At 45.4% G+C, this 27,962-nt stretch overlaps 1 protein-coding gene across 5 annotated transcripts in view; it reads left to right on the top strand.

Moving 5' to 3' along the window:
• Window positions 1–27,962, top strand: part of DIP2C (disco interacting protein 2 homolog C) — a 223,146-nt gene that overhangs the window by 117,179 nt on the left and 78,005 nt on the right. For 3 of the 5 annotated variants that reach the window (XM_068145741.1, XM_068145742.1, XM_068145740.1), the window contains exons 2-4: window positions 4,717–4,788; window positions 7,224–7,391; window positions 16,149–16,259. In XM_068145741.1, coding sequence (XP_068001842.1) covers window positions 4,717–4,788; window positions 7,224–7,391; window positions 16,149–16,259 — 351 coding nt within the window. The remainder of the gene's footprint in view (window positions 1–4,716; window positions 4,789–7,223; window positions 7,392–16,148; window positions 16,260–27,962) is intronic. The other 2 variants (XM_068145744.1, XM_068145745.1) reach the window with 1 other exon arrangement.

Raw genomic sequence — 27,962 nt, 5'->3', positions numbered from 1 at the left:
TATTTAATTAGGTATTTAATTTCTCTATCAAGAAAAATGGGCAGAAAGTATTCATTTTGCACAAGAAAACTTTCCAAATTCAAAAGCCCTTGTGCCTGGTGTTTAGCAGTGATGATACAGTTTACCTTATCTGTTAATAGCATCATCTATTGAAATGTGGTTTTTTTTTCCTGTATTAAAAGCCTCTTTAGAAAACATTATAAGCTGTAAAGTACACATGGAGCACTCTTCCTTATCTATCATTGAAATTCAGCCATTTTCTGCTTCGCTTGCAACATACAGGAACAAAATGTATCCCTGGGGAAAGAAGATAATTCAGTATCTGTGGGTAAAATGATCATTGAATGCTTTAGGCTGCAGCGTGCTCCCCTGAAAGGCTCTTGGGCAGTGCTGCAGTTGATGGTACTCTGTGCAGTGAAGGTGTGGGATCCCATGGATTTTCTACCCAGTGCCATGGTTTGCATTGGTTTCTCTGTCATAATTCTGAGTAGGTTTCTAAGATGCTTGCAAGGTCAAACATCTTTTTGAAAAGGCCTTGCAAAGGAAAAAGTCTCCTGATGCATATTTTGTGTTCGTGTTGCATGAGATATTTGTGCAGCTTTGATAGCTCTGCATGTGCATCATCCCAAACGAAATCCTTTGTCTCTTGGCGTATTTTGGGGACCAGACAGGGAGACTGTCTGCATCATGAGTGGGAGAAGCAAATGAGTCACAGCTCTCTTCATGAGGAGCTTTGTTTCATTCAAATCCCTCTTGCCAAGATGCTGACACCGAATTTGAGTCATCACCAATAAACAACTCATACAGAAAATTGGATCTTCAGAGGGCAGAAAATCTGGGCAAAGGCACTCACTGGGAGCTTGCTGGTAGCCAGTGTTTCAGAAGAGTTATTGATTGCATTGTTTCCCAGGGTGGGTTTTTCCATAAGTGTCCTGAACTAATTCAAGATCCCACTCTGAAATTCCATTTCCAAACATCCATGGGTATTAAAAACCAGCAGCATCAGTCAGGGTGCCAGGCTGCTGAACACGGAACTGAGCTTTCTCTGGACTGGAGAAGGTGTTTGTAGGCCCTGGTACTGTCATTAGCTTTTCACCTGTGCTGTGTCTTAAGACATCAGTGAGAGGTGCTGGCCTCTTCCACCAAAAAAAAAAAAAAGAAGGATTTAGGAAAATGTTTCCATAAATTTGGTTTGATTTGGTGTTTCTTTGCCCTGTGTAATCTAATTGAGTTTTTCTTGAATACATTTACTGCATATACTGTGGAGATGTCCATCAGGACATGTCGTCAGGGGGGGGATGATAGATCAGCTAATTCATACTGCAGTTGAAAAATAACTTTTATACTTCAATGACTTGAAGCCTTCCACCACCAAAAAGCTGAAAGGTTAATATTTTGCTGGTTACATAAAATGTGCCTTGTTATTATTTACATTTTAAGATGAAATTCTGTGGTCGGCCTACAGTGTGATGTACAAATGGGTGGAGCTGACTCACAGAGGGACCAGGAAAGGGGACAGGACAATGGCAACCATTTCAGCATTTGCAGGCAGTTTTTTACTCCTCAAAATGCCTTACTCAGTGTGGAGTATCCCAAGGAGCTCTCATTACCTGGAGTTCCTCCCGTGTTTGTGAGGAGTGTGTGTGCTGTGTGTGCTCTGACCTGCCTCCCCCAGCTTTGCATCACCTTTCTAAAGAAACCCAGCAGTGCTGAAGGAAAGACAAAGCCAGAGCAAATGTTCCAAGGAACTGGAGGCTTTCCTGCAAACAGTAGCAGTTGTGGTGAGCACAGTCGACTGAGCTTATGCTACAGTGTGGCTTTGCTAAATATAGGCACAAAATGCTTCTTGTCTGTGGGCACTGATGTAGGAGAGCGTTGCCATCTGCAGCTTGGGCACAAAACACAAACAAAGAGATGGGAGTAGGATTGCAGAGTGCCAGAGCCCTGGTCCTGGACTCAGCTTGGGCAGACAGCCTTCTTTTTTGGGGAATTGGGTGGTCTGCAATGGGTGTTGCCCATTGCATTGCAGAAGAGGCATTTACCCTCTTGTGCCTGAAGGGGCTCTGGAAGACTAGAAACAAGAGCTGAACTGTTTTTGTGGCAAGGTGATCAGTGTACTGTGTGTCTGCTGGTCAGCAGCCCTAGACAGTCAATTTTAAACAAGGACAGGAAAGAAAATAAGGGTGAGATTTGCTCACTGTTTGCTGAGCTCAGATCTCTCATGCTTGTGCTTTGTGCTCCCCTGCTGACTCTCCAGGGTACACATCTAAGTTCCCCTGATGGTGGAAAACTGCCAGATCACCAGTGGAGGTGAGGAGGAAAAGAGCAACACGTCCAGAGGGAAGAAGCCTCAGAATGCTGATGCAAACTGGAGGCTGCAATCCCTGGCTGCAGTGAAGTGAATGCAGTCTAGAGGAAAGGAAGTGAGAAGGAGGATGGCCTGGGGACATTCTGTGGGATGAAGCTGAGGAGTAATGGAGCAGGACAGAGTGGAAGGAATGTGCTTGAAGAGTCAGTGGGTTTGAAATTTAAAGGCTTAGGCCCTCTTGCCAAGTCTGCCACTTCTTCCCTGGGTAGATAGGGGGTGGTTATCATTTGAAGTGCTTCACGCTGCCTGCCCTCATTTAAAAGTACAGCTACTTTAGCTGGATCCTTTGTGAAGCACTTGGAGAGGTGCTGCTGAAGAGGGCAGGTGTTATTTTAAGCCCTGGTTTTAGTCGGGAGCAAGAGGTTGGCTCAGGACACTGGCAGAGAGTCTTGGAGAATTTTGCCTCCTTAACACTTGTTGGAACCATCCCCAAGAAAAGGAATGTTTGAAGGTGTTTTTGTGTAGTTACTGATTTTGGAGCAGCCCACAGGAAGCTCTGAAGCTCTGTCTATAGGCTGATGCTGATCTAGCATCCATTTACCAGGGTGGGTAGGGTTGAAATGTGGATGTGGTTCTCTTGGCAAATGGTCTTATAAGGTGAAGGTTGAACATGGGGATGGAAGGGTGTGAACAGGCATGGGTTGCTGTATCTACCTGGACATTAGTGCCATAGCTCTGCTTCTTTTTGTGGCTTTTGCCCTCCTAGACCCTCCACCTTTCACAAGCATACAAATCCAGTCTTGTGACTGAAGTTGCCCTGTATGATGAGTCCCACAGCAGCAGAGGTCCTTACTGAAGGGCAGGTAGTGTGCTCCTAGTTCAAAACTCCTGTAACTGGAGACCCTGGGTATCATTCAGAGTAGCCTAATGTAATACATGCAGAGATGTGTCTGTATCCCTGCTCACACTGTGGGAAAGAAGAATCTGGATGTCTGAGTTATATTTAAATAAGTTTCTTAACCATTAAAGGTAGATCCAGAGCTCCAGAGCCAGAACTGAATCACAGCTTCAGTGCCAAAGCTGTCCTAAACTTGTGCTGGAGCACAGTCCTGTGAGGAGAGGCTGAGGGAGCTGGGGTTGTTTAGCGTGGAGAAGAGGAGGCTCAGGGGAGACCTTCTTGCTCTCTCCAACTCCCTGCAGGGAGGTTGTAGCCAGGTGGGGGTTGGTCTCTTCTCCCAGGCAACAGCACCAGAACAAGAAGACACAGTCTCAAGCTGTGCCATGGGAGGTTTAGGCTGGATGTTAGGAAGAAATTCTTCACAGAAAGAGTAATTGGCCATTGGGATGTACTGCCCAGGGAGGTGGTGGAGTCACTATCACTGGAGGTGTTTAGGAGGAGACTGGGTGAGGCACTTGGTGCCATGGTTTAGTTGGTCAGATGGTGTTGGGTGATAGGTTGGACTCGATGATCTCAAAGGCCTCTTCCAACCTGGTCCGGTCTGGTCAGGTCAATTCTAATTCTAATTCTAATTCTAATTCTAATTCTAATTCTAATTCTAATTCTAATTCTAATTCTAATTCTAATTCTAATTCTAATTCTAATTCTAATTCTAATTCTATTCCCTGACCAGACTAACAGTCTGCTGTGTTCCACATACCTGCTGATCCAGCACTTGCTGTTAGGAAACTTTTACAGTGTGTTTTTAAAACCGTACCTTGAAGGAAAAATTCCCAAAGTTTCCAGAGGAAACTGCAGACACCAGGAGGAGTCACATGAACTGAAGAGATTGAAGCATTCTTCTCCCCACCTTTTTTTTTTTTTTTTTTTTTTTTTTATATTTAATTGGAAAGTCAGAGAAAGTCTTTGTGCTGTTGTGTTCTAGTGGATTTCGGTGGTGGATTTGTTTTGGTATGATTTTGTTCCTCTCAGTACTGCTTGGAAATCAGCTAAAATATTTATATTGCAGAAATGATGCAGCAGCAGTTTCAAGTCTTTTGTGCCTTCCATGCTTGATTAGGAAAATCCCATTAATGATAGCAAATGCTAATCAGTGATGTGTTTTGCCAGCCATCACAGGCCCACACATTCTGTACAATCCATTGTTTATTAACCTAATGAAGGTCGTTGTAGCTTTTGAGAGCTCATGTGACAGCATCTCAAAAGGGTTTTAAAGCTCTGTGCCACTGGACTTGGGTTCTGGAATAAACCAGGGCTGGGTATTTGCTTGTCAGAATGGCTCTGGCACAAATGAGTCTTTTCTGGGTGGAATCATCATCCTGTGCTTTTCATTTGTTCATTGTAACTGTCAAGACAAGCAAACTGTGGCTGGGCTGATGGTGCTGCCATTAAGCAGCCAGGAGCTGTCTTTATCCACGTCTTACTGATTTTCCCTTTCTTCTTTTGTCAGGTGACATCACACAGAAGGGATATGAAAAGAAGAGATCAAAATTAATTGGGGCCTACCTGCCACAACCTCCTGGTACGTGTACCTGTGCTCGTGTTGTATGAAGATGTCAGTGTACTGATAGCTGCGCAGTAAACAGCCACCTCTCTGAAGTACCCGTGGCAGAAGCAGAGCTATTGTTATGCAGAAACAGTTTATCCCATCTCTTTCCTGTCTATTTTTATATATGTCTGCTTTGATGTGTGTGTACATTTTTTGCACATGCTGCTGTGGGTTTGGGAGTCACTGGTGGAAAACCAAGTCAGCCTAAACTCAGTAGAGAGGCATTTGTTAGGTGTGATGAAGTTCTCATGTCCTAACTCCTGGAGACCTCAGCCAAGGAAAGCTTTCTGATCACAACTATACACAAGAGTGGAAGAGAACCTTGGGGTTTGTACCTTCTTCCATTTCCAGGTTTTCTGTCCAAAACTCCCTTCTGAAGATGCTGGAGAGGTCAGCAGCATCCCTAGAGCTCAGCTTGTCCTAGAACACAAGCGACTGATGCGTGCCTGGGCTCGGTGTAGAGGGGGATGGGTTACATGAACTTGCCCAGAAGGTGCAAAACCCCCTCAATCTCAATTTAATAACATACTGTTTCCTTGAAATTACGTTATATATGAATTCTTCTGAGGCACTGAGTTGTGAAGTCCAACACATAGTTGTGTGGATTGCTGTGAGCCTCCAGTTTGTGCCAGCCTCACAGGAGTGTGCCCACACACTCATGGCATTTCACTCTCCCTTTGGCAGTTCCTTGTGGGCTTGGCGTCCTCTGGGCTCTGCTTTTATTGAGGGCCTGGAACTATCTTTCTCCTTCCTTGCAAAATCTTGCCTTGCTGGAGGAGCTGATGGTTTTCTATTTGAACTGCTCACATGAGGAGGCACTGCTCTGGTTTCTTTTCTTCAGCTCTCTATTAGCTAGCTCTGCAGCTATTTGCTGCCCTAGCTGTGCGCCACTGGTGGGAACTCCACAAAAGAGATCAGTCTTGCAGACACCTATGTTTTCTGAAGTAATACAGCCTGCATTGAGGGTGTCCATGACATTTTCCAACCATTGGAGACCATTAGAGAATGAAACAAATCGACTCAACTACAGTAGCTGGGGTGCAGTTGTTAAATGTCTGACCAGCCTGTCAGGCATTCAACAGTCTCCATAGCATGTTCCCATGAGACTTAGGCTTACTGAGTTATGGAGAAGCTTTTACCTCACAATGATTCTCAAGGCAGTGGTGTGGTTGGTGCTGGATTTTGTTTGTAGTTAGTTGTAGCTTTTTCTCCTTCATACAAGAAAATAGCAACTTTTTCTCCAGAGAGCTCATAGTCTCCTGGTCAAACTGTATGCTTGGCTGAAACTGCTGAGGATCCATCATGCACGTAATGATGAAAGACAGAGGGTGGAGAAGCTTCTGAGTTTTGTCTTTCAAGGTCTCTGTTGTGTCGCTGAAAAAGTTTTGCAGTGTAACAGGAAGCAGAGGATTGCTTTGAGCCAGTCCTGTAGTGAGGTCCATCCAGTAATTTGAAGAGGCTGTGTCTCAGGATAAAGCTGATTTAATGATGTTTTAAAGATGGGAGGAAATGGAATGAGTGGTTCCTACTCTACCACTTTGCAGACTGTCCTGCACTGGGGATCTGGGGTATGGATGAGTGGAGGAAGATGATAATAGGATGAAGAGGAAAAGCACTGAAGTATTGTCCACTGTATTCTTGTCCACACACCAGGCTCAGTCATTTAGCTGATGGCTTAACAAATTATTTTGTAATAGTGGAAGATACTACTCCTACTGTGGAAAGGGTTTGCCTCCAGAAAGTTATTCTTTGTGCTTGAGTCTTTGTTGTCTATGTACTTTTTGTTTGTTTTGTTGTGTTACCTTCTGCACAGGGCTTGAAACAGTGCAATTTGATATTCTTCTAAGACTTTACTCATCTGAGCGACTTGAGGTCCCTGCTCACTAGGAAGGGAGAGATGAATCCTTTCCAAGAAGGCCTTTTGAAAGCCTCTATGAATATCTCAACAATCCCATACATGACCAATTAGTCTTTTGCTTCTTTGTTGTAATCTGGCTTGATGGAGGACCGCAGGACTTTATGAGCTTTGTTGGTTTGGATCTTACTTTTAAAAGGCAACAGGTATTTCAGAGACACTTAAGGCCCAGCCTGGAAACGGACGTGGCTCTCATTGGAACTGGAGGCAGTGGGGTAGGGCAGAGCTTTGCGTTCTGTGCCGGCATTCAGGAGCATCAAGGAGGTGTGAAGGCAGTGCCCTGCACTGGGACGGCAGTGCCCTGGCTGCACCTCGCTGGCAGCTGAGGCCCGTGTTGGCAGCCTGGAACACGCCTGGGCCTGCCAGCGTCCCGTGATGTCTGTGCGTGTGTGCGTGTGTGCTCTACTGCATGGGGGCTGCAGCTCCATTCCTTGCTGTAACAGATGAAACAAAACTAGACCTGAATTAATTAGTTTTTTTCAACTTGTTACAGCAGCGAATGGAGCTGCGGCGGTGCGGTGCAGACTGCAGCACAGTGAAGGAGCTGCCAGAAGAATGCTCCGCACTGCCAACATTGGTGTCTGTGACATCCGGGAAGCGGCCGCTAGAGAGAGAGCAGCCAGCACGGCAGGAACTCGGCCTCTATTTTATTTTCGTTTTGGTGAGCACAATGAATGTCTCTTTTCCAGTCCCTATCTGTCTGTAACTGCCTCATCTGGAAGCCCCTGGTAGATGCCCACATCGATGCGGTAGACTAGGAGCCGAGAGTGACCGGGCAGGACAGCCAAAGAGCATCTGTGGGCCATTACTGACTGACCTGTCTAAGGCTGATGTGATGGGAAGGGAGAAGGAATAGTCCTCAGGAACCTGAGAGCGTGGTAGGCTCTCTCTGGCTTCCATGGTGTGCATACTTCAGAAGAGGCTTTATGCTACAAGCTGGTGAAACACAGGAGAGCGTTGGCATTGCCTTTTTACAGAGCTCTGGGTAGGTCTGAGCCCACCAGAACTTGGAGGAAGGTATAAAAGTGTAAGCACCCCTAATTCTGTGCGGTTCTCGAGCAGAGATCTCTGCCTGAGCTCTGCTCACACTCAGACTGTGCAGGAACAGGATAAGGCTGATAGAGCAGAGTGGAGGAAGAACTTCCTGAAGGGCTATGTGTCTGCAGTGTGGACCAGCAAGGCCCTTCAGCAGATACCCATTCTGCCTTCTGGAGGTGACCTGCGGCTGGTGGCAGGCACCCTGCTCCTACTTTCTGGGTTTGTAGCAATGCTACAGCGGATTCACAGTCCCTCAAGACAGCGGATTCTGTCTTTACAACCATGTGAGTGCATGGAGGACATCATACAGCTTATGTGCTTGTCCCCACTCCCACAAGGCAGTCCAGACATGAGGTAAGAGGTGGCTAGAGGCAAGATAAAATCTGCAGTTCCACCAGGACAAGAGGGGCCTGTAAAAGAATGACCCCTTTGAGAAACCTTTCCCTGCTCATTTTCAAACCAATTCACTGTAATACCATGGAGGAGATTCATCCTGGATCCTGACTCTACTTTGTACTTCTCTTACATGGGGCTTCTCTGACAGTTCCCTCAGTCTGCCATGAGTAGCTTCCTCTGCTCAAAAGTTTTTCAAAATAGGAATGATTAAATTTAAATTGCAGCTTCAGGTTTAAGAGAATTAATGATATAAAATCACCTCAGTGTGAAATGTAGGCAGAAGGCTTGGCCACCTCCATGTGGGAGCACACATCCATATGCATCGGGGTGCTGTCATTTTAGGAGGGAAGAGCTGTTATTTTTCAGGAGTGGGGCTCTTGAAAGGTGAAGCTGGGCAGCCATGTGGGCGATGCACTGCGAGGTGATGTGGGAATCCACTCTTAATTTTGACAGGACAAGCCCAGAGAGTATCTTGCCACACGTGCTGCACAGCAAACATGCGGCAAGTCTGGCACACGGGGGACCTGCTGGACATGCTGCGTGTCTGCAGGTTGCATGTACCGCAGGTCTGACACATCCAGATGCTGCAGAGATTGCTCATATGCAAAGGACATTTGTGCTGTTCCAGAGAGGATGTCAAACATCCAGGAGTGTGGAGTGGACGTGCTGCGTTCCGCAGTGGGAGTGGGAGGAGGGGCAGGAGGAACCCCCTTGTTCTATTCCATTCAATCCCCACCTCTTCCGCTTAGGCAGGCAGAAGTACAGCTTTATTTCCTCATCCTCAGGGTGTCAGCTTGTGGCAGGAGGTGCTCTGTGCAGAGCAGTTTTTCTCTTTGCCTGCCTGTATGTCAGACATGTAAAAATCACAGTGGGTCCGGACCTCAGTGGCTGCCCGTGGATCCCGGTCTCTTGTGAAGTGACCTTTCTCTTACTGCCTCTGTGCAGGAGCTGTGACAGCCAGAGTAACCACTCATTGCAGACCTCGTCTTCTTGAAGATTATCTTGATTAGCTCAGTCAGTTCTGGTAAGGTAACAAGTGGAGAGCTGCACACGCACTGCCAAAGGAAAGGCCTCCCCCGTAAGCTGTGGGCTTCCCAATTTGCTTGCAGTCTTTTGCCAGGAAATTTGATTATTTGTTCACAGAACAGAGATGACATTATCAATTAAGCTTTGCTTCTAACAACTTAGACATGGGTGGTTCATTCTCTCTTAATCAAGTGCTGTGTCTTCACTGGGTTACTTTCTGTAATTTCCCATCACTGGTACTACCAGCACAGCTCTATTTGTAGCATAACTGTCAGACCAGTCACCGGTGCTTTATCTATTATGGCTAATAAACCTGTGAGATGCAGGGTTTAAAAGGCACCTGCTGCTCCTTTCACAGGCCCAGAGACAGAGCACTCCACCGCCTGTTGCCAGAGCCCCAGCAGCAGGGGGAGGTTTGAAGCCATGCAGTGCAGAAGAGACAATGCATTAGCACAGGAGATCTCCTTGCCCTAGGAAGAAACAATTTTCTGTGGAATTACAGCCCCTGTTTTCTGTAGCCTCTGTTATTAACATGACATGGACAGACATATCTGTAATCTGTGCATTCATTAGCAGGCTTTCCTATGTCTGCGTGTGCATACATTTGCTTTCACCTCTTGGTAGCCCTTTGGGCACTCAAAGTAAACTTGACAATTGCAATTTCATTTTCTCTTTCACAGACATGACTTAGATTGCTTAATTACTTGGGTTGCAAGAAAATGTTAAAACAAAGGTAGATCTGGTACTGGACAAAAAAACCCTCCTTGTGTATTCACATTGTTAACAGCGAGAATTCCTGTCACACCTGCCTTCCTAATCCTTAAAGACCTTACCCAGGGATAGCCATGCTGCAGCATGGATTGAGAGCACAGGCCTGGCTGGAGGGTGCCTGCGCTGCACAGAGGTGGTTCTGAGAGCAGAGTGGCAGATGTTGCACAGATGAGAGATCTGCACATAGATGAATGCTTAGTTAGTCCTGGGGTTTAAAAAGTTTTGGTTTGAATGGATGGCTGCCTTGCAAAGCTTGCTTTGGCTAAAAAGAAAAGTTCTGAAAGCATCCGAGAACCACCTCTTGGTGCCATCACTTAAAGCATGATGGCTACTGCTTCGCTTTTGCCATGCTGCCCAGGAGCCCAGTTACTGTTCCACACATCCTTGGACTGATGATGGCACCTCAGTTTCCTACCCTGCAGTATCAGCTCTTAACAGTAAACCTTGTTCAAAATACACCCTCCCTTCAACGACTTTTCACCCTCAGGCCAAGCATGGGTGCAAGGGAAGAAATGAGAGCGTGGAATTAGTAATGTGAGCAGCAGTTCCAGCACTCAGCATGATGGGGGAGGATATTTTTAGTACACATTAGAGTTGGGGTGTTGAAGTTCGTGGAAACCATCTATGAAATATAAGAAGATAGGAGGAGTCATGAAGATGTTGGTGTAAAAATCGGACAAATTGGTGAGAAATGTCTGAGTCAGATGTGAGCCATGGAGGATGGGAAGGACATACACCACTGAGGGCTGTGGAACAAAGCTCCTGTGCTGGAGCCACTGGAGGCATGGGAAGAGCCAGGTACCCTGTAAGATGAGAAACTGCTGGAATTCACAATGCTGCCCGAGTCTGTCTGCAGTGTGGTGTGACCAGCACATTGGTGAATGTGTTTGCTGTGTGGATTTTTACATAAGCTCCTAAAAGAATCTTCAAATGGCACTGTGTCACTGTGGGACTGTGTACAGTGGAAATCAAATATCACATGAGGATTGGAGCTGTATTGTGGTGTCCAACATCACTGGAGAGGAAAAAGAAGCCCCCAGCTGCCATGCTAAGCTTGAACTGAAAGCTAAAGCTTTCAAGGGAATGTTGAAGGCAAGATGGAGATTGTAATAAGGACAGAGGATCAGTCTGAGGCAAGTGCATTGTTCGACATCAGAACCAAGTGCAGCAGCAGGAGGTGTTGGGTTCATCACCGCTCTCCTCATGGGACACACACTGTAAGTTAGTTTTAGAACAATAAGTGTAGCTTATGCCTACCGAGCTTTTGCCTTCTATTTCTTGTCAGGTAGACACTGCATCTTCTTTAGATTCAAAAATTTGACACAGACATAGGGATAAGAGTTACATGAAAGCAACTTGTCAGCTGTAGGAGAGGGCAATGCAGCTATTGCCACGTTATCAGCACATAGTACTGTAATGTAGCTACAAAAAGAAGTAATGAAGAAGGGAAGAACAAAGAAAGGAAGGAGGAGATTAAAAGAAACAAAAAGAAGAGGTGAAGCCTCCTTCCAGCTGGCAGTTTTGTGCCTTCCATGCACTTAAAAATAAAACTATTCAGCTTGCAGTGGGGTTGTTTAAATAGCTTTACTGAGGCTCTTGCATTTTTAGCTACATACAGTCTAGGCAGGGTTCAGATTGCAGATTAGGATTTGTAGATTGATAGATCTGCATTGTCTGCCTGTGAACCTGGTATTTAAGCTCCCATTCTTATGTGAGGAGACACAGTTAATTCAGGTGATGGAACCCAGAGAGCTTTTCAGCTTATTCTAAAGGAGATACCTCCACTGACCACCTGCATAGCTCTCAAGGCTTCACTGGGCTCACGGAGTTTCCTACAGGTTGGTGTCTAACGTGGTTCAGGATTTCCTGCAGAATTAGAGGCATCTGCACAGAGCCAACACATAGAAAACGGGGCTTAGAAGGGCTATGAACCATTCTTGTCAAGCCATGTGTCAGAATCGTTCAGATTTAGGTTGGAAAAGACCCATTGGACGTGTGGTCAGACTCCTGAGTCCTGACCTAGGTCTTTTTCACACAGAGAGTTTGGTGTAGACAACTGTGAGAAACGAACTCAGTGCTGAAATTTATAACCAGTTTATTATAAAATGAAGGCAACGCAGCGCCGGGCGCAGAGCGAGCTTGCTAGAGGCGCCCCCCAACAACGCGAGGTGAGCTGATATAGACGGCAAAGATACATATTCATATATTAAAACGTACATACTCATATAGTCTCCAACACACTCCCACCCCTCTCCATCAGGACAGACAAAACCTGCACTTTTGACCTGGCCAGTCTTTAGACATGTTGGCGCCTCACCTTTCTCTCCCAATACCCCACACAATACAGACCATAACCAGCCAATCAGCCCAACGATCGAACCCAACGATCGAACCCCAGGTCCCCAGTAATTCCCCTTGCGAAAGCCAAATATTAAAAACAATTTTTCACACAGCTAAATCCCAGTTTCTGAGCCTGCAAGCTGAATTCCACTTCAGCAGCATTAGATGAATGAGCTAATGCTTGTATTGGGAATGAGGCTGTTTGCTCCAGGGCAGCTGATAATGCTTATGTATAATGTGGTGAGCAGAGGGCACTCATCTCTCAGCCTTCATATAAAATCTCTGTGTTCTGGGCGTGTATATTCTGCTGAAATTCCTTAGAGCTCATGAGGAGTCAATCATCGGTGCTAAAATCATGTCTGCCTTTCAAAGGCCCACTTTAGCTGCCGGGTTGGGGCAGGCAGTGGCATTAGGAAGAAAGAATAATGCTAGCTGACAGTGCCTGTGATTGTGTCCATGCACAGGGCACCAGAGTGGCACTGTCCTTGCCGTGATGAAAGCCATTTGTTGTTATACTGCGTGTTTGAACGTGGGACTGCATCCAAGCAGGACCTTTCCGAGGCTGTACACCGCTGCTCCCAGCCATTCACAGCTTCACCTGGCTGAAGCTGCATTTGGACAGCACTGGCACTTAGCTCACAGCCTTGTGTGCTTCTCAGAAAGCTGCGCCTTCTGGGGCTTGAGTTATGTTCAGAAGTAGAAGTGAACAAAAAGAAGATGCTTGTTACTGTGTTCTGTTGCTAGATGCTTCGTGTTGGTGAGCAACTCTGCTGGTAACAGCCCTGGACGAGGTATGCAGACCTTCGTGTGGGGGCTCACCAGTGTTGTGGGGGGGCTCACCAGTGTGTACTTTGTCTCACGCCGTTGCTGGTGCTGTGCGAGGGAGCGGGCGCACAGGAGGTGAGGGTGTGAGTCTGGGTGATGCCAGCTAATTCCTGCTCCAGCACTTCAGTTTCTTACAGTCTCTCAGAACTGGGAGGCTGCTTTGTGTCTTCATGTGTTAAAAGAACTTTGTGTTGAGGTCTCCCCACAGATGGCCGATGGAGAGCTGCTGCTCTGTATTTTAGCTCAGAATTCGCTTCCTCCTGTGACCAGGTGCTCCCAGCTCATAGCCCCTGCTACATGCCTGGTGGTATTTATTGGTCTCATTTAATTTGTTACAGCCTTAATTGAGCACCAGTGTGGGACATTTCCTGACTGTACAGAGAAGCTCTCATTAGCTGTTGTGTCCGAAGAGATTTGCTGAAAGGAACAGACACCTGAGCAAAGTAGGAGGGAGATGAGCTAGTCAGAAGGTCTCAGTTTTAAGATTAGATTTATGTGTCTGTAGTGAGGACAAGTAGCAGGAGTTATCTCCACAGTGAGCCTCCAGTGGAGGAAAGAGCCCTTGGCAATATGAGAGGATGGGTGGCAGTGCTGCCCAGCCGGGTGGGCATCCTGCTGCCTTCTGAAAGAGCAGTCAGTGTTTGTGGTCACCTCATGTGTGCTGTGTTTTAACCCTTGGAAGAGAGCTTTGTGGACTGCCCACACCTGCAGAGGGGACTGAGACACTTGAGGCGTCTCATAGCCACATGCTCAGGAGAAGGAAACGTGGATGACTCAAATGTGTTTTGTGTATTGCTTTTCAGGTCTCCTTGAAAGGTCTCCCTCCTCAAGCAGCTATGCACTTCTTTGTAACTAGTACTTTTCTTCACAACTTCATCTCAGTGTTTCTGAAGACTATTACATGTGATTTTGTTGTTGGAAGGGTGCATCTCATCCCCCTTTGCTGTATAATCCTGGTGCTGTGCTTCAGTAGCAACACCTCCATTAGTTTTGTTTGTTCTCCTGCAGGCTGTTTCCCGTTTGCCATGGGAAGTGGCACTGGTGGCACTCTTTCTTCACAAAGCCTCTGCCCCACAGCAGCAGTCTGCACAGCTTTTTGAGGATTTTTGTGATTTCCAGAAAATATTTAGTTGCTGACAATATGCTTAGGGTGGAGATGAGTACTGCTGGTTTTCATCTCATGCATTTAAAACACTTCAGCATTCGACTGAAATGACTTAGTGTTAACTTTATGTTGCCAGTTCTCAGCGTGACCAGCACAGAAGGTAAAACTAAATACACAAATGAGGATAAACTGTTTCTTCTAATTATTTCAGTGGTTCAGGAGTCAGGTTCACCTGCCTTAAAGAATATGAAGACTTGAGGGCAAGTGAAATTACACAGCTCTGTAGTGTGGAGGCAGAGCAGTTAAATGAAGACATTCTGTTTTATTTGAGAGTATGAATTATTAATCACAATCTGAGTAGAAGGAAATTTGTGGATTCACTCTGCCTTTTATGGAGCTGAGATTTTACTCCAGGTATGTTTTTTGGCAACAAGCCTCTTTGCCACAAAATCAGAGCAGGCTTGGTGCTGCTGGTGTTCCCCAGATTGAGCGCTGCGCTTGGAGATCAGGTTTTTCCTAAAGCAGTGAGTGTGCAGCGCCAGCTTGCTGTGAAAGATGCCTTTCCCAGGGCCCACTGAAACAGCTGAGGGTGGTGGAAGCCAACCCAGCTCTTCCAGTTGCTTTGTATTCTAGATGAAAATTCTTGTTTCCACAAATGTAACCTTAGGCCTCTCAATCAGCAAGCACTGAACGGTTCACATGCAGTGGTGGAGAGGTCTTCTAACTGAAAAAACCCAAAACACTTACTGCTGAGCATTGTTTTTGCGACTCCAAATTTAACTTTTTAGTCATCCCTTTCAATTCTTAATAATCTGAGTAAGTAATTTCAACAGGTCTTTCCTACTGCTGCATGCAAGAGGCTGGTTTTTCTTCTGTCCTCACAGTTATGTATAGTGTTTAAATACTTTATAAAGACAAAGGACAATAGGAAAAAGAAATAATTCCTCTGGGTACTCCTGGCGTTTTGGCCCTGTGCACGGCAGTGCCTGAAGCTCTCTGCTTCATTAGCTCTTTAGCTCTAGGCTGAACTGCCCTTGCCTGCTCAGGTTCTCCTCTGGAAGAGGGCAGGGCAGCGTTTTCTGGCACCCTTGCAGCTGTAGGTTTGCTTTCTTTTCCTATTGCCTGGTGAAGTTTTCCTGCAGAAGCCACTTCACTCTTCTCTGGAAGTTGTCAGGCAGCATTGGTTTCTAGGGCGTTTATAGACAGTGCTGTTGTTATGCTACCACTGTCATTGAAGGAGCCTGCAAGAAAAGACCTATTTATTAAGGGTTGGAATCTTAAATACTGGGTGGTTAGGCCTGGCATACTTAGATGCTGCTGGTATCTGTTGTAAGGCTGAGTTATTTTTGTTGTTTTGATGGAAAAGATTATTATTTTCAGCCTGGTTTTGAGCAGTTGCTCTTTGCTTTCTGGTCCCTGGAGGCTGAAAATGATGTAGATATTAATGTATTTCCCTTCCCACAGGGTCCTTGGTTTCCATAGGTCAGTATTGTGTTGCCACCAGCAAACATCAGCCAGCCACAGAAGGTTTTAGATGATAATCACTGATGTAATTCTTCTTGGGAGCTGTTTCTAACCAGTCTGCAGGGAAGCATCAAGGTCCATTGCAATAGTGTCTGCCTTCTATTAGCATGTTAAAATATTTCCTGGCTACTGCTTTATAAAAGGTTTGAGGCAGAAACCCACCACTAAGCTTACTGTCTGTTTGCTTCTCTCATGTAGTCTGTGGTCCTGGAACAAAGGTTGTCTTCAAAGCACCAGGGAAATAACCACAGCAGAAAATCTGTCCAGAGGCCAGTGCTGTGTAACCAGTGGTGGGACATAGTTTGGCCACTGAGTGTTTGTCTGTGCCAAGTGTGGCTGGTAACTTGTGGAACTCAACCAGCATGAGCTCCTTGTTTTGTTGTCTTGCTGCAGGGGTGGACCAGGCACTGCCACAGGAGCGCCGAACACCTGTCACTCCCTCCTCTTCCTCTCGATACCACCGCCGCAGGTCCTCAGGGTCACGGGATGAGCGCTACAGGTCGGGTGAGTACAGCTGGAGACCTTGCAGTGGCTGCTTCTCTTCTTGGCTTTTTGAGAGGAATGTTGTCATAAGCTCCTGTAGAAGCTATGCATGGGAATGATTGCGGTGCGAGTAGAGACGCTGGCCTGGCACATAGAGGTGCAGGTACAAAGCTAGAATCTGTCTGAAGTTGCCTCTGGCAATTAGTGTGCAGGGCAAGAAGGGCTTCTGCAAGCACATCAGCAGCAAAAGGAAGAGTGGGAAGATGTGGACCTATAGCTGAAAAGGCCACAGGAACAAGTGACAAAGGGCATGGGAAAGGCCAAGATACTTAATGTCTTCTTTGCCTTGTTCTCTGCTGGTGAGACTTGTATTCAGGAATCCAAGGCCCCTGAGGCATGTGGGAAAGTCTTGAACAATGAAAACTTACCTTTGATAAGGAGCATCAGGAGAGGGAACATTTGAACAAACTGAACCTCGACAGATCCGTGGGACATGGTGGGATGCCAGCATCTTTGTGAGGTGACTCAGTTCTTTGAAAGGTTGTGGCAGTCAGAGAAAGTTCCTGAGGACTGGAAGAAAGCAAGATTCCTTCCTGTCTTCAGCAATGGCAAGAAGTAGGAAACTTAGAGGCCAGTCAGCCTCACTTTGGCCTCTGAGAAGGTGGTGTATCAAATAACCCTGGAAGCAGTTCTTGCATATATGAAGTGGTTCGGGTAGTCATCATGGGTTTATAAACTTCCCTAGTTAGGTTTGTGAGGTCATGCTGCATGTGCTGCACCTTCACTGGATGAAGGGCAGGTGTGCTCAGCTGTTGCTGCAACTTCTTCAGGGACTGCTGCATTGTAAGGCACCTTCCCAGGCAACAGGGCTGGTTTTCTGCTGCTACCTCTCTGCGGAGGAACTGGCTGTGCAAGTTGTGGATTGTGCTGAAGAAACACAGGATGCAGTCAGACTCACTGTGCTGATGCAGCTGGAAAAGGATGCAGAACTCTGTGTTAAACCTATTGTAACATATCTCTGGTTCATTCCAGTTAGTTAAAGAGCTTGCCAGTCCCATTGAAAGGAAAAAGGAAGTGCTAAGTGTTGGCAGAACAAGTCCCTCTAAGTCCAGACTGTTCTGATGGGTGTGAAAACTCCTCTTGGGTTCATGCTGTGGATGCTGTCACTCTGTTTTTGATTAATGGTTGTGAGCTGTGTGATAATGCCCTGATATTTAAACTCCTAGAAGCTTTTCCCACATTACCCTAAAAATCATCTGATTTCTACACAGTGTTTTTAAACAGGTGAAAATATTCTTCCTGGAATTGTTTAGTAACCCCCTGGTCCTAAAACCTCCAGTCTGTGCCTCTGCTGGGCTGTTCTGCTAACAGCATGCATTTGACTGTGTGTCATCTGCTGGAGCCCTGCTTGCTGTTTGTAAACCAAGATGTGGAGCCATCATGGGGGGGGTGGGAGCAGACATCATGCACATCTTCTCTGTGTGCCTCTCCTGATACCTCAGGAGTGCTCTGAGCTTGGGTCGCTGCCTCTCGCCAGCTGCCTTAAGAGGAAGGTGTTTGTTCGCTGAAATGTTTCTTAAGGTCTTGCCTTAGGAATGGGGAGAAGCATAAGAATCACAGAATCATTTGAGTTGGAGAAGACCTTTAAGATCATTGAGCCCTACCATTAACCCACACTGCCAAGAAACTTGGAGTGCAGGATTCTCTTCCTAGGAGAGTCAGGACTATGATGCTCTGAAAATGTCCTTGGTGTTAAAACTGGAAAGCTGACAGTATTGTGGGGGCTTTTGGCAGGGCTTTGAATTCCTCCCTTGACTCCTCAGCAGGTGACAGCAAGTTGGCTTGAACAGCTGCTGACTGCATCTTCACTTGCTCAGAAGAAAATAGCAAATGTCAGTGAAGGGAAATGTAAACTTCAGCTTAAATTTTGAAGATTTGTCAGATCATCTTCAAATGTAGTTTGAGAGGAGCTTTGCTAAGACAGTGTTCCTATCCTGAATGATGTTCTCCCCTTCTACGCATTGCCCCTGTGGGATCAGGAGTCTCTTTTTTGGTCTCACAACTCTTTGGCAGTCATACTTCTTTCTGGTTATCTTGTCTTCTCTTCAGATTGGCTTCAGGTAGAAGCCTTTGTTTCCCTTGTTCTTTTGCAATGCTTAGTGCTTCAGCACCTCTGCTTTGATCGTGTTGTGATTGTTGGATCCTAGCTGTTACCCACTTTCAGTGCTGCTTATTGTATTTGGCACATCCTCTTGGAACTGGCCCAAGACGAAATGAATGTGGAGTCTTTAACTGCGATGTAAATCACTTCTAAGAAAACATTTCCCTTCCTTAGCTTTTTTGCACAATTTATTTCAATTAACATCTGCAAACAAATCCTCTGCTCTGAGCAAAGTCCTTTTCTGTCTCTCCTAGCTATGGTTTTCCTAACTGGAAGTCTAGCATCCTGAAAGTCATCCAGCTCTCTTTCCATGCCTTTGCTTTTTGCATAAATTCAGATGTCAGCCAGGATTGTTTAATGAACTCTCTTTGGGGACTCAAAATCGTTGCTGCCACTAATATCACCTTCAACTCATGCTCTTACATTATGGGAAATGTCAGACTGTGACATTTTAAATCCCTACCTATTTTCCCACTTCAGTATTTTTTATTATTATTAATGTTGTAACAGAATTCTTCAGCACTGTGATGTTGAAAATCTAGTTTCCATGCCATTTTTGCTCTAAGTAAAATGGACTCTGAGTTTATGGAACCTTTCTTTTTCTCCATGTATATTCCTGGTACATTTTGTGGTTTAGGGTAATTTGATTTTAGAACTCAGTCTGCAGGACATGATCCTGCAGGACATGATCCTGAAATCATCCTGTTCCAAAATGTCAGCTGCCTTGATCATTTTTCAGATGTCTAAAGGAACAGGTGAGGCTCTGAGTGCAGCAACTGGATCAGTGCATGGTTAAGATGTATCACTTGCTCTATAGGATTGTGGCAGCTGCATTAGCTGATGTTAATTAAAAACCATGGTTTATTTGTTTACTACTGAACGCAAACATTCTGTTAGCATTTACTCCCTAAGAAGCTGTGTTTGGAAAGGTTTGTCACATGCAGATCACAGCAATGTTTTCCTCTTAGCAGCTGCCATTCCTTAGCTGGTGCCCTGTACTAATAGCATTATCTGGGGACTGAAGATGAGGCCGAAGCCAGATGTTGCTGAAGGCCAGATCAGTAACTTTTGACTTGAAGCCTTTTGACCAGTGGCTTTTCAGGCAAGAAAACCCAGTCACATGAGAACTGGCTTGCACTTCAGTTCAGCCTCTGTATGTGAAAGATCTGGGTCAAGTGATGTGACTGCAAAATCAGGCACAGACCGGAGCATGTAATGGTAATGGTTGTGTAGATGGACCTGCAGTTGGACACACGTCTTTGTTTCCTTAGTGCAGTTCAGAAACTGGGCTTCTCAGGTACTTTTGGAAGCTGCAAATCCATGGCTTTGGTATGGTTCATTTAGATAAGGAGTTACATGGTGGAATAAACCAGTAGGTAGCCTGAATGGCTTAGCCTTCACAGTCCTATCATAGAATCATGGAATGATTTGGGCCATCTGGTCCAGCAGCCTACAATGAGCAGGGACCTCTAGTCTTCCATAAAGTCACAGGGCATGTTTGCTTCCTATTAGCCACATTCTGCTCCTGCTGACATTGAAATCCCTTCTAGCAGGACCTGAAGCTACTGCCACCATTATTTAAAATAATCTTCCTATGGGCTGCCCTGCTTTTGGAAGAACAGTGTGCTGATCTGGTGCTTAAACATGCTCTGTAACCCCTCCAGGCTGTAGCTCTGCAGTGGTGCTGCTGCTAGAGCTTGGCCCCTTGCCTGTGGCTGTTGTGGTGGCCAGAAGCAGAGCTGGGCTCTAGTGCCAGGCCAGAAGCAGAGCTGGGCTCTAGTGCCACGTAGTGCCACATAAAGGCTGTGGCACAGTACAGCATTGAGTGTTGCTGTAGCACTGTCTAGCTAAATATCCCCTGGGCAAGCCAGGCAGGGCCTCCCACGGATATCCCCCACATCTGGATCTCTCAAGCAGTTGTGGCTTCCAGGGTACAGAGAGCAATTCCCCTTCAGAGACCTTTAGCAGCTCTTCTAACTGCTCTCCAGAGAATGTTTCCATCCCTCAGTTGAGCCTTCAGCCCGTGGAGAAATGAGACACCGCATCTGTAGCAGCTTCCACCTCTGTGGCCTTTAAAGTACACCAACACAAAAAAGCTTCAGTTCTCCACCCCAATGCTGAAAACTTCTCATGTGCCAGGTATGCACCATCAAAAATTAATGCAACACTAAATGGTAAGGAGGGAGATGTTATCTGGTCAAATGCCCATGTGTGTGTTAGGAGTGAGGCTCTTGCCTCTGTCGTTTCTGCTGTAGAGTTCTCCTCCAGTGAGACGAGATGGGTTTCTTGGGAGGTCTCCAAGAGGCCTTGAGGCCACACTGCCTGGACCAAGTGTAACACCCTGGTAAAATGGGACCAGTGAGGTCTAAGCCCTGAATTTTCCAGATGTCAGAAATTATGTAGGAAGTAGCAGCATAAATGAAATTGCACTGCCTGTGTCTCAGGGTTCCTAAAGGGAAGAGCAGCAAATGAGAGCAGATGTGCTATAAGAATTATATGGACAGATTTTAAAAGGCACAGTGGTGGAGGAGGGTAGAGCTGGGAGCTGAGAAATGGAGTGTTTTGAAAAATGCCATATGTGGAGTCAGCATCTCCCAGCTGGTAGCATGGAGAAGGCTACTGGTGGTAAGGTGGTTCTTGTCAGGGAGCATCTCTGTGAGGATGTTTAACTTCCACAGATGAGAAAGAAAACATCAGCCTGGTACACCATTCTTGGAGGGCTGCCAGCCCCTGCCCCAGAGATCCCACCACTGCAGAGCACAGCTCCTTTTCCAAGAGCATGCAGCCTTGCTTTGAAAAGGTGTCTTAATATAGGAGAGTTTTGGAGATGCTTCCAAAACAAACCTTGATGATGGCTCGCCTGGCTCAGATTCTTTGTTACCTTTCCCACACTGTGGTTCAAGCAGGGAAAAGACTGAACAGTTTATACTGAGCACGAAATCATTGAGCTTCAAAACAAATCATCCTAGCCTAGGCTTGAGGAGCTTTTGGAATAAGAGAGCTAGCAATGAAAGAACATCCTCTGTAGACCAAAATCCTAGAGGAGCTGGCACCAGCCCCTGGGTAGCTGAGCTGCTCTGCTCTGGAGCTTGGAAAGGTGATTCAAGATCTCGTTCTGCATCTTACCAGAACTGACAAAAAATATTCAATGAGAATGTAAGAGTTGTAGTATGCACCAGAGGAAAGGCTGGAACGGGAAGATCCGAGGAATCATTTTTATTGAATCCTTGTCATCTAATATTCCTCCAAAGAATAAGGAGAAAGAAAAACGTGATGAATGTGCTATGCAGCAAGAGGAGACTGCATATAGGTGTTAAGCTGGCTCATCTTCAGAGCTCCTTGGAAGAGTTAAGCTGAATTAGTTAATGTGGCTGTAGACACACCAATTAATTGATCTCCTACTTGATTTATTTTACTTTCAAATTCAATTTCAAGCTGCAATTCAACCAGGGCAAAAAGATATTGAAGAAAAACTTAGGCAAAGGTGTAATTTACATGACCATATCTTTGCTTTTGACCCAACAGAAAGGTTTGCAAGGATAATTGCAGAACTCTCAAGGAAAATTGCTCAAGGATCTCCAGAGAGAAGCAAATAGAAGGTTGATTTACTTCAGATCGCATAATAAAGGGGCCTGAGATGAAGTCACTGTGTGAAGCTGGCTGCAAGATTGCATTACAGATGAGATAATAAATAAATGGAAGGATGGAGATTATTTGTTAGAGGCCTGCATGTTGCTTTTTTATTTCACTTATGAGTAGAATTAATATAGGGAAAAACCATTTCAGGTGTTAGTGTAGTACCTGAAGCATCCAAGGTAATGCCACAATTAAGCCTTTCAGCAAAACTAGCAGTGGAGTCATAAGGAGTTCATTCTTCTGTGTTTGTGTCCTCTGTGTTTGTTTCTACCTTTCTTCAACACAGAAATGCGGAGTATTGCTGCTGCCATCCGAAGAAGGTGGTGGCAGCCATGCTTTCCTTCCTTGAGCTCAGCTTTCTGAGCACAAAATGATACAGGCTGTTAGCTTCTTCATGTGTGCACCAAGAGGTGGACAGAAGATGCCCAGGAGGTACTCATCAGAAGCTGAGCAATGGCACAGCAGCACAGCCCTCTGCAGAGCACATGGACTGTTTTTCTGCACCCTGGAGTTTGTTGGCTGCAGCACCCTAGGAAAGCCAGACCTGTTCAGGAGCACACTGGGCAGCACGCAGCTCTGTTCTGAACAGCTGACTTTCATTCTCAGAGTCTGGCAGGTTAGCAAAATTTGGCCCTGGTTTCATGAAGACAGTAGAACTTCCCGCTACATATCCATGCATCCTTAACAGCCCCTAACTCCCTAGTGAAACCAGAGGCCCAGTGTGTATGGTTTGACCATCCCAAAAGCCCAACCTGCCATGTGAATTGTTGTGTGCAGTGTTCATTTCTGTTGGCAGCCCTCGGAGCAGGTGTGCTCATGTTCAGTGAGGCCTTTGCCATGTGTGTCCAAACAGCACTCCCACTTGCAGCTGCAGAGCAGTTAGGTGTCACGCTGGCTGGGCTCTGTGTTTTCTGTCTTCATACCCAGAGAGATGGGGAAAGGATTCTTAGAGCTGCTTCGTTACAGCATCACCCACTGCGCAGAGTCGGTGCTACAGGGACTCCTTTACTTTCACATTCCCGGGGTGAGGTGATTTGCCAGGAACTGATCCATGTTAGATGAGCACAGCATTGTGTAAATCACTTGCCCTTTATCTCCTGAAAACAACTCAGTGCTGTCAGCCCAGGACAAGCAAAAGACAACCCCTACCTTTAATCTGTTCTGCTGATATCATGTTTACTGTGTCTCAGCCTGTTTAGTATGTCCTGATTGCATTTCCTATAGAGGTACCTACCAAATTATCTCTACTCAGAGTATTTAGACCACACGTTAGGAAATGAATTCTCAGTGTATCCTTCGTTTCCATGGTAGCTGCAGCAAAGGTCTGACTAAACTCATAAGCAACTTTCATGCTTTCAGCTGCTAGTTTCCTGTAAGGCAGCAACTGTTAACCTTTGCTCTGTGTAACTGCAGCCCTTACTATTGCTATACTTAGCATTGCCTTATCTAGAATTTTCAGCCAAAATTTACCTTTGAGAGTTCTGGAGGGCTTCAGGCAGCTCTTCTCCCACAGTGTCAATTTCCCTGTAATAACTCAGAAGCTGTTGGGACTCTCCGCTTGCCCTTTATGTTGATGCAGCAATAACTGCACTCGCTGCAATTGTCTCCTGCCTCTCCCTGCCTGTTCTCCCAGCTGCTGTCCTTGATACCACCCCAGATGCTGTCTTACCTGTCTTCTGTTTGTGCTTTCACTTGTTTGTTAAATGTTTGACTTCAGGGCTGATCCTCTACTGCAGTATAAGTAAGACATAAATATGTGTTATATACACATAAATAACCTCTTCTTAAAAATCCTTTGGCCTTCTAAACTCATTAGTGCAGAGCATTAACCTTCTTGAACTCAAGAATCTACTGTGGACTACCCACCAAACAGCAAGGATGCTAAACCTTTTCAGAGTCCTTGGAGCAGTTGTATCATCATGTTACCAGAAACTGGCTGCTAAAGCAAGGAAGAAAGATTATTTCCAAGGGCTTAAAAAAGACAAAAATAGCTCAGGGGAGAGGAATTACATGAAACAAAATCAACAAACAGATGAAAGAGGTTAATTTGGATCACATCTGGATGTGTCTCCCAGCAGTTTTATTATTTCAGGGATAAGTCCCCTGAAAGGAGAGATGGAAGAACTTGAGGACTGGAAAACCAGGCTGCAGATGGTGATAGGGACTGCGAGATGATTCTACATCTGTACATCAAAAATTAGGCAACAGCTTGGTTTTCCATATTTGTGTATCTTAAACAGCTGAGGATTGGGCATCGAGGCTTTGCAAGTGGCTGGGGAACTGAAGATTCTAGCAAAAACAACAGAAGTAATATTTTTTCCTGAAACACAGGTAGAGGCATGCCTCTGCTGTCTTGGTTCTATCAGTGCACAGCTCCTGCAGCAAGTCTAATTTCTTGACTTAAAAATAAACTTGGCTGCCTGATATTAATTGCAAGAGACCTACTTGATGCATAACTGCAAGACCTGATTTCGCTACAGAAGTTTTTCTCCTATATGCTGAGAAACAGTTTTATAATGTGGAATTTTTTAATGTAGCTAATGCTTACCATGAGAGGAGCAGCCCATTCCCTGATCCACGAGGAGGTGTCACTTTGCTTGCAGTATGCTGAGTGTTTGCCATGCCTGTGGAGCAAATGTAGCTAGTACTGAATTAAGGAAGCTGTTGGGGAATGTTAAGCTCACGTACCAAAACCAATTTAGAACCTCTCCACATGGAGGAAGAATGCAAGTGGAATTTGTTGCAGAGGGTTTTGGGCTTTAAAAAAAGAGCTGAACAAAAGGCAGCAAACTTTCTTCTGCTGAAAGTTGCAAAAATCTGTTGGAGGAGTAGGAATATGCAGCACATTTCAAATGCCTCAGAGTTCAGAGCTTTCAAGGATGCTGTGTCTGGCCCAAGTAGGGAGTGGGGCATCCCTGTAAGGGTAGAGGCGATTCAGGAGGATGCTCCATGCTAAACAAGGGTGCTCTCTTCAGAAGAGTGTCCTAGCAGCTGTAGAGAAACATGTGACTTGAGTGTTTCTTGTGGAGAAAGTGGATGGAAGGGGTAAGAAGATTTTGTTGCCTATAGGAGTGCTTTGAAGGGTCAGAAGCTGGAGTCACTTTATGAGCTGTAAAGGCATATTTAGAATGTCACAGACCTCTACATCAAAGAACATTTTGTCTAAAAGCATTTTCTTTCCACTTAGAGACATGACTTTTTCAGAAGGCTTGAGTGCAGCTGCGTCAGGGTGTGTGTGTGTGACACTCTGCTGGAAGGTTATAGTAGGTGAGACACTGTAGCATTGCCATACGAGGAGAAAGGAGAGGAGAGGCAGGGTTTTCTGGGTTTTCTGATGTGAGCTCCTAACTGTGTGGCGTTTCTGGACGTCTTCCTATGCAAACTATTTCAGGAAAATGTAACAAGAAATGTTTGGTTTAGAGCAGCGCAGTCCCAGTGTGATAAATTCAGTTGGCTTGAGTGTGGCAGGGTAGATTGAGAAGACAGTTCAGACGTTTTTGTCAGGCTTGCGATACAAGGGGCATCACACTGCCAGTTTGACATTCTGATGTGCTGTTTTCTTCTGATGCTCTGTGCAAGGTGTGGAGAATACAAACAGCTTTGTACTGATGGGGTTGTGGGGGATAAGCAATTGCCTGTCCTGTGGGAACTTGGATGTGTCTTCTTCCTTTGTTATGTTTTGCCCCGGTGTATATCAGAAGTGTAGTTTCCTTTCTGTAGTGAACAAGGAGCTTCCAGCTGCTGTTGTATCAGTTCCTGGGACAAGTCTCTATTTTTTGATAGCTGCTAGGGACAGGCTGTGGGCAAGCAGTAGGAGAGAATGGGTCACCAGTGCCCTATAGTAGATATCATAGCCCATCTTTCACAAACAAAATAGCACAAAGCTACTACACTCTTACTCAAGTTCATGAGAAGCTAATCACCATCACTCCATGGTGAGGAATGAGAAGAGATTATTAGTCGTGTGTTGGTTAGCATTCCTTGTTAACATCAGCAGAGTTGGTTTGTAGATCAGAAAAGCAAAGCTGAATGCTAGAGAAGAGAAGAGCATCTCTATGGGAAGTGCATATCTTAAGGTGCCCTTTGGTGGAAGAAAATCTATTTGCTGTTTCTGTCTTGCTGCAGTTACAGAACAGGTGTAACCCACATGTGGTTCTCAGGCCTGATTGATAAGTTTCAGTCTGACTCCCTCACCTTTCTGATTTCTCAGTTCTTGGAAACTTACTCTCTAGGTATGAAGAACTTGAATGCTGTTCATTAGCTTCCTGATTGTGTTGAAGAGATGACAGTCACTTGTCAAGGGCAGAATCCATGAAGTTCTTAAAAAGTCCAACTCTGTACAGGACTGTCAAAATGGGTTGAAGGGCACCTTCAGATAGGCTTTCATTCAAAAAGAAGACCACTCAAGCCACCTAGGCTGTGACTGATGCTTTACCTGATCCTCCGCCAGCTTTGATATGCTTAGAGATTCTTCATGTAACCAAGAGCTTTATGCCTGAGAGAGGAGGTTCTGAAAATACTTTCCATCCAAGCTTGACCCTTTCTTCTGGCTGTTTTTCCCCTCTCCCTTGGAAGCCTGTAACCTTTTGCTGATAGTCCCTGGGCCATCTCTGGACTGCTTTTCCTCAGCCTTTGCTAGACACATCATGTTTTCTTTGGTAGGCTCTGTACTGAGTAATGCCTGCGGAATAGTTGGCCTTGCAGGCTGGACTGGGAGCAAGTGTGCATGTTCCTTCTCCCCAAGTCAGCTTCCCTCTTGTTTGTAAAGTTTCTTATCTTTTCCATTGTTTTTGCGTTCCTGTGGAGTTTTGGTTCGCTTTTGGTTTTTCTTTGGTAATCTGTAGTCCGCTTTATTCCACAGTAACCCATTACAAATAAACATATCAGCCCTGTGCTTTGCTAAGAAAACAGTTGATTTCCTGGACTCCCATGGAGTCATTTGAAAATCAAAACACTGCAGTGTTTTATAATTAAGCTGATGAGTTTACCTTCTTACATCTAGAAAAGAAATCAAACAATTTGAAAGTACTGGTTCAGTGTCTGGCTGTAACTAATCATTGTAATGATTTTGTTAGCTGTCCTCCTTTAGAAGGACTGCTGAAGAATCTGAGTTGTAGCTCATCTCCTTCCTCTTATGTTCACAATTTAAGACTGTAAAAAAAAAAGGTAAATACAGTGGTCTACAAATAATTCTTCCTGTCATGATCAGAAAAATTTGTTCTTTTCCAAAAATTGCTGTAGTTTAGATTTTTATGTAAAGAGAAATCTCCTTTTTTTCCTGCTTGATAATTGCTGTCCTTTGATAAGGAGCACACAGCGCCAGTGAGCACGTTCACTCCTGTATGCCTTATCAGCATTGGTGTGAAGTGAGCAGGCAGGAATTTTTCTTGGGGGCATGCTGTTGGGTAAAGACTTACAGTGAATTTTCTTAGCCTGGTAGGCTTCACATAAACTTTTCATCAGGTTTCAGTTACAAGACAGACCTTAAACCCTCTGCTTCAAAATAATGTCTTGACAGGAGAGACATTGTCTTTTAGTTCAGTGTTAGCTCTGCAGTCTGCCTCCGTTTTGGTCCGTCAGGCACGTGGCTCCTTTATCTTTTCAGTCCACTTTTCCAGCTTTGCTTTTGCTGACATGCTCAGCCCCTTCATGGTTTAAAACAAAAGCAAGGAACAACTCACAGAAACAGCTGATAACATTCTTTTTCTTATTTGCCCTTCTTTGCAGTCTCCCACTGAGAGGCGCTTGAACCCTGGCAGAAGATAGCCCTATTAAAAATGAGACTTTGTGACTTAGCAGCAGAGTGTGTCATCTAATGCTCATAGTCGTCCTTCCCAGTTGTTGTTTAAAACAAGTTCCTCCTTCTGATGTGATCCAACCCACAGCTCTTGATGTAAAGGTTTTCATACTCTTCTGTTGCATTTCTT

Source organism: Melanerpes formicivorus, unplaced genomic scaffold, assembly GCF_026170545.1.
Source record: "Melanerpes formicivorus ecotype bairdi unplaced genomic scaffold, bMelFor1.0.p_v2 SCAF_13, whole genome shotgun sequence".
NCBI lineage: Eukaryota > Metazoa > Chordata > Aves > Piciformes > Picidae > Melanerpes > Melanerpes formicivorus.
Note: the sequence above shows the minus strand (reverse complement) of the source record. Positions and strands in the feature narration are given on the sequence as shown.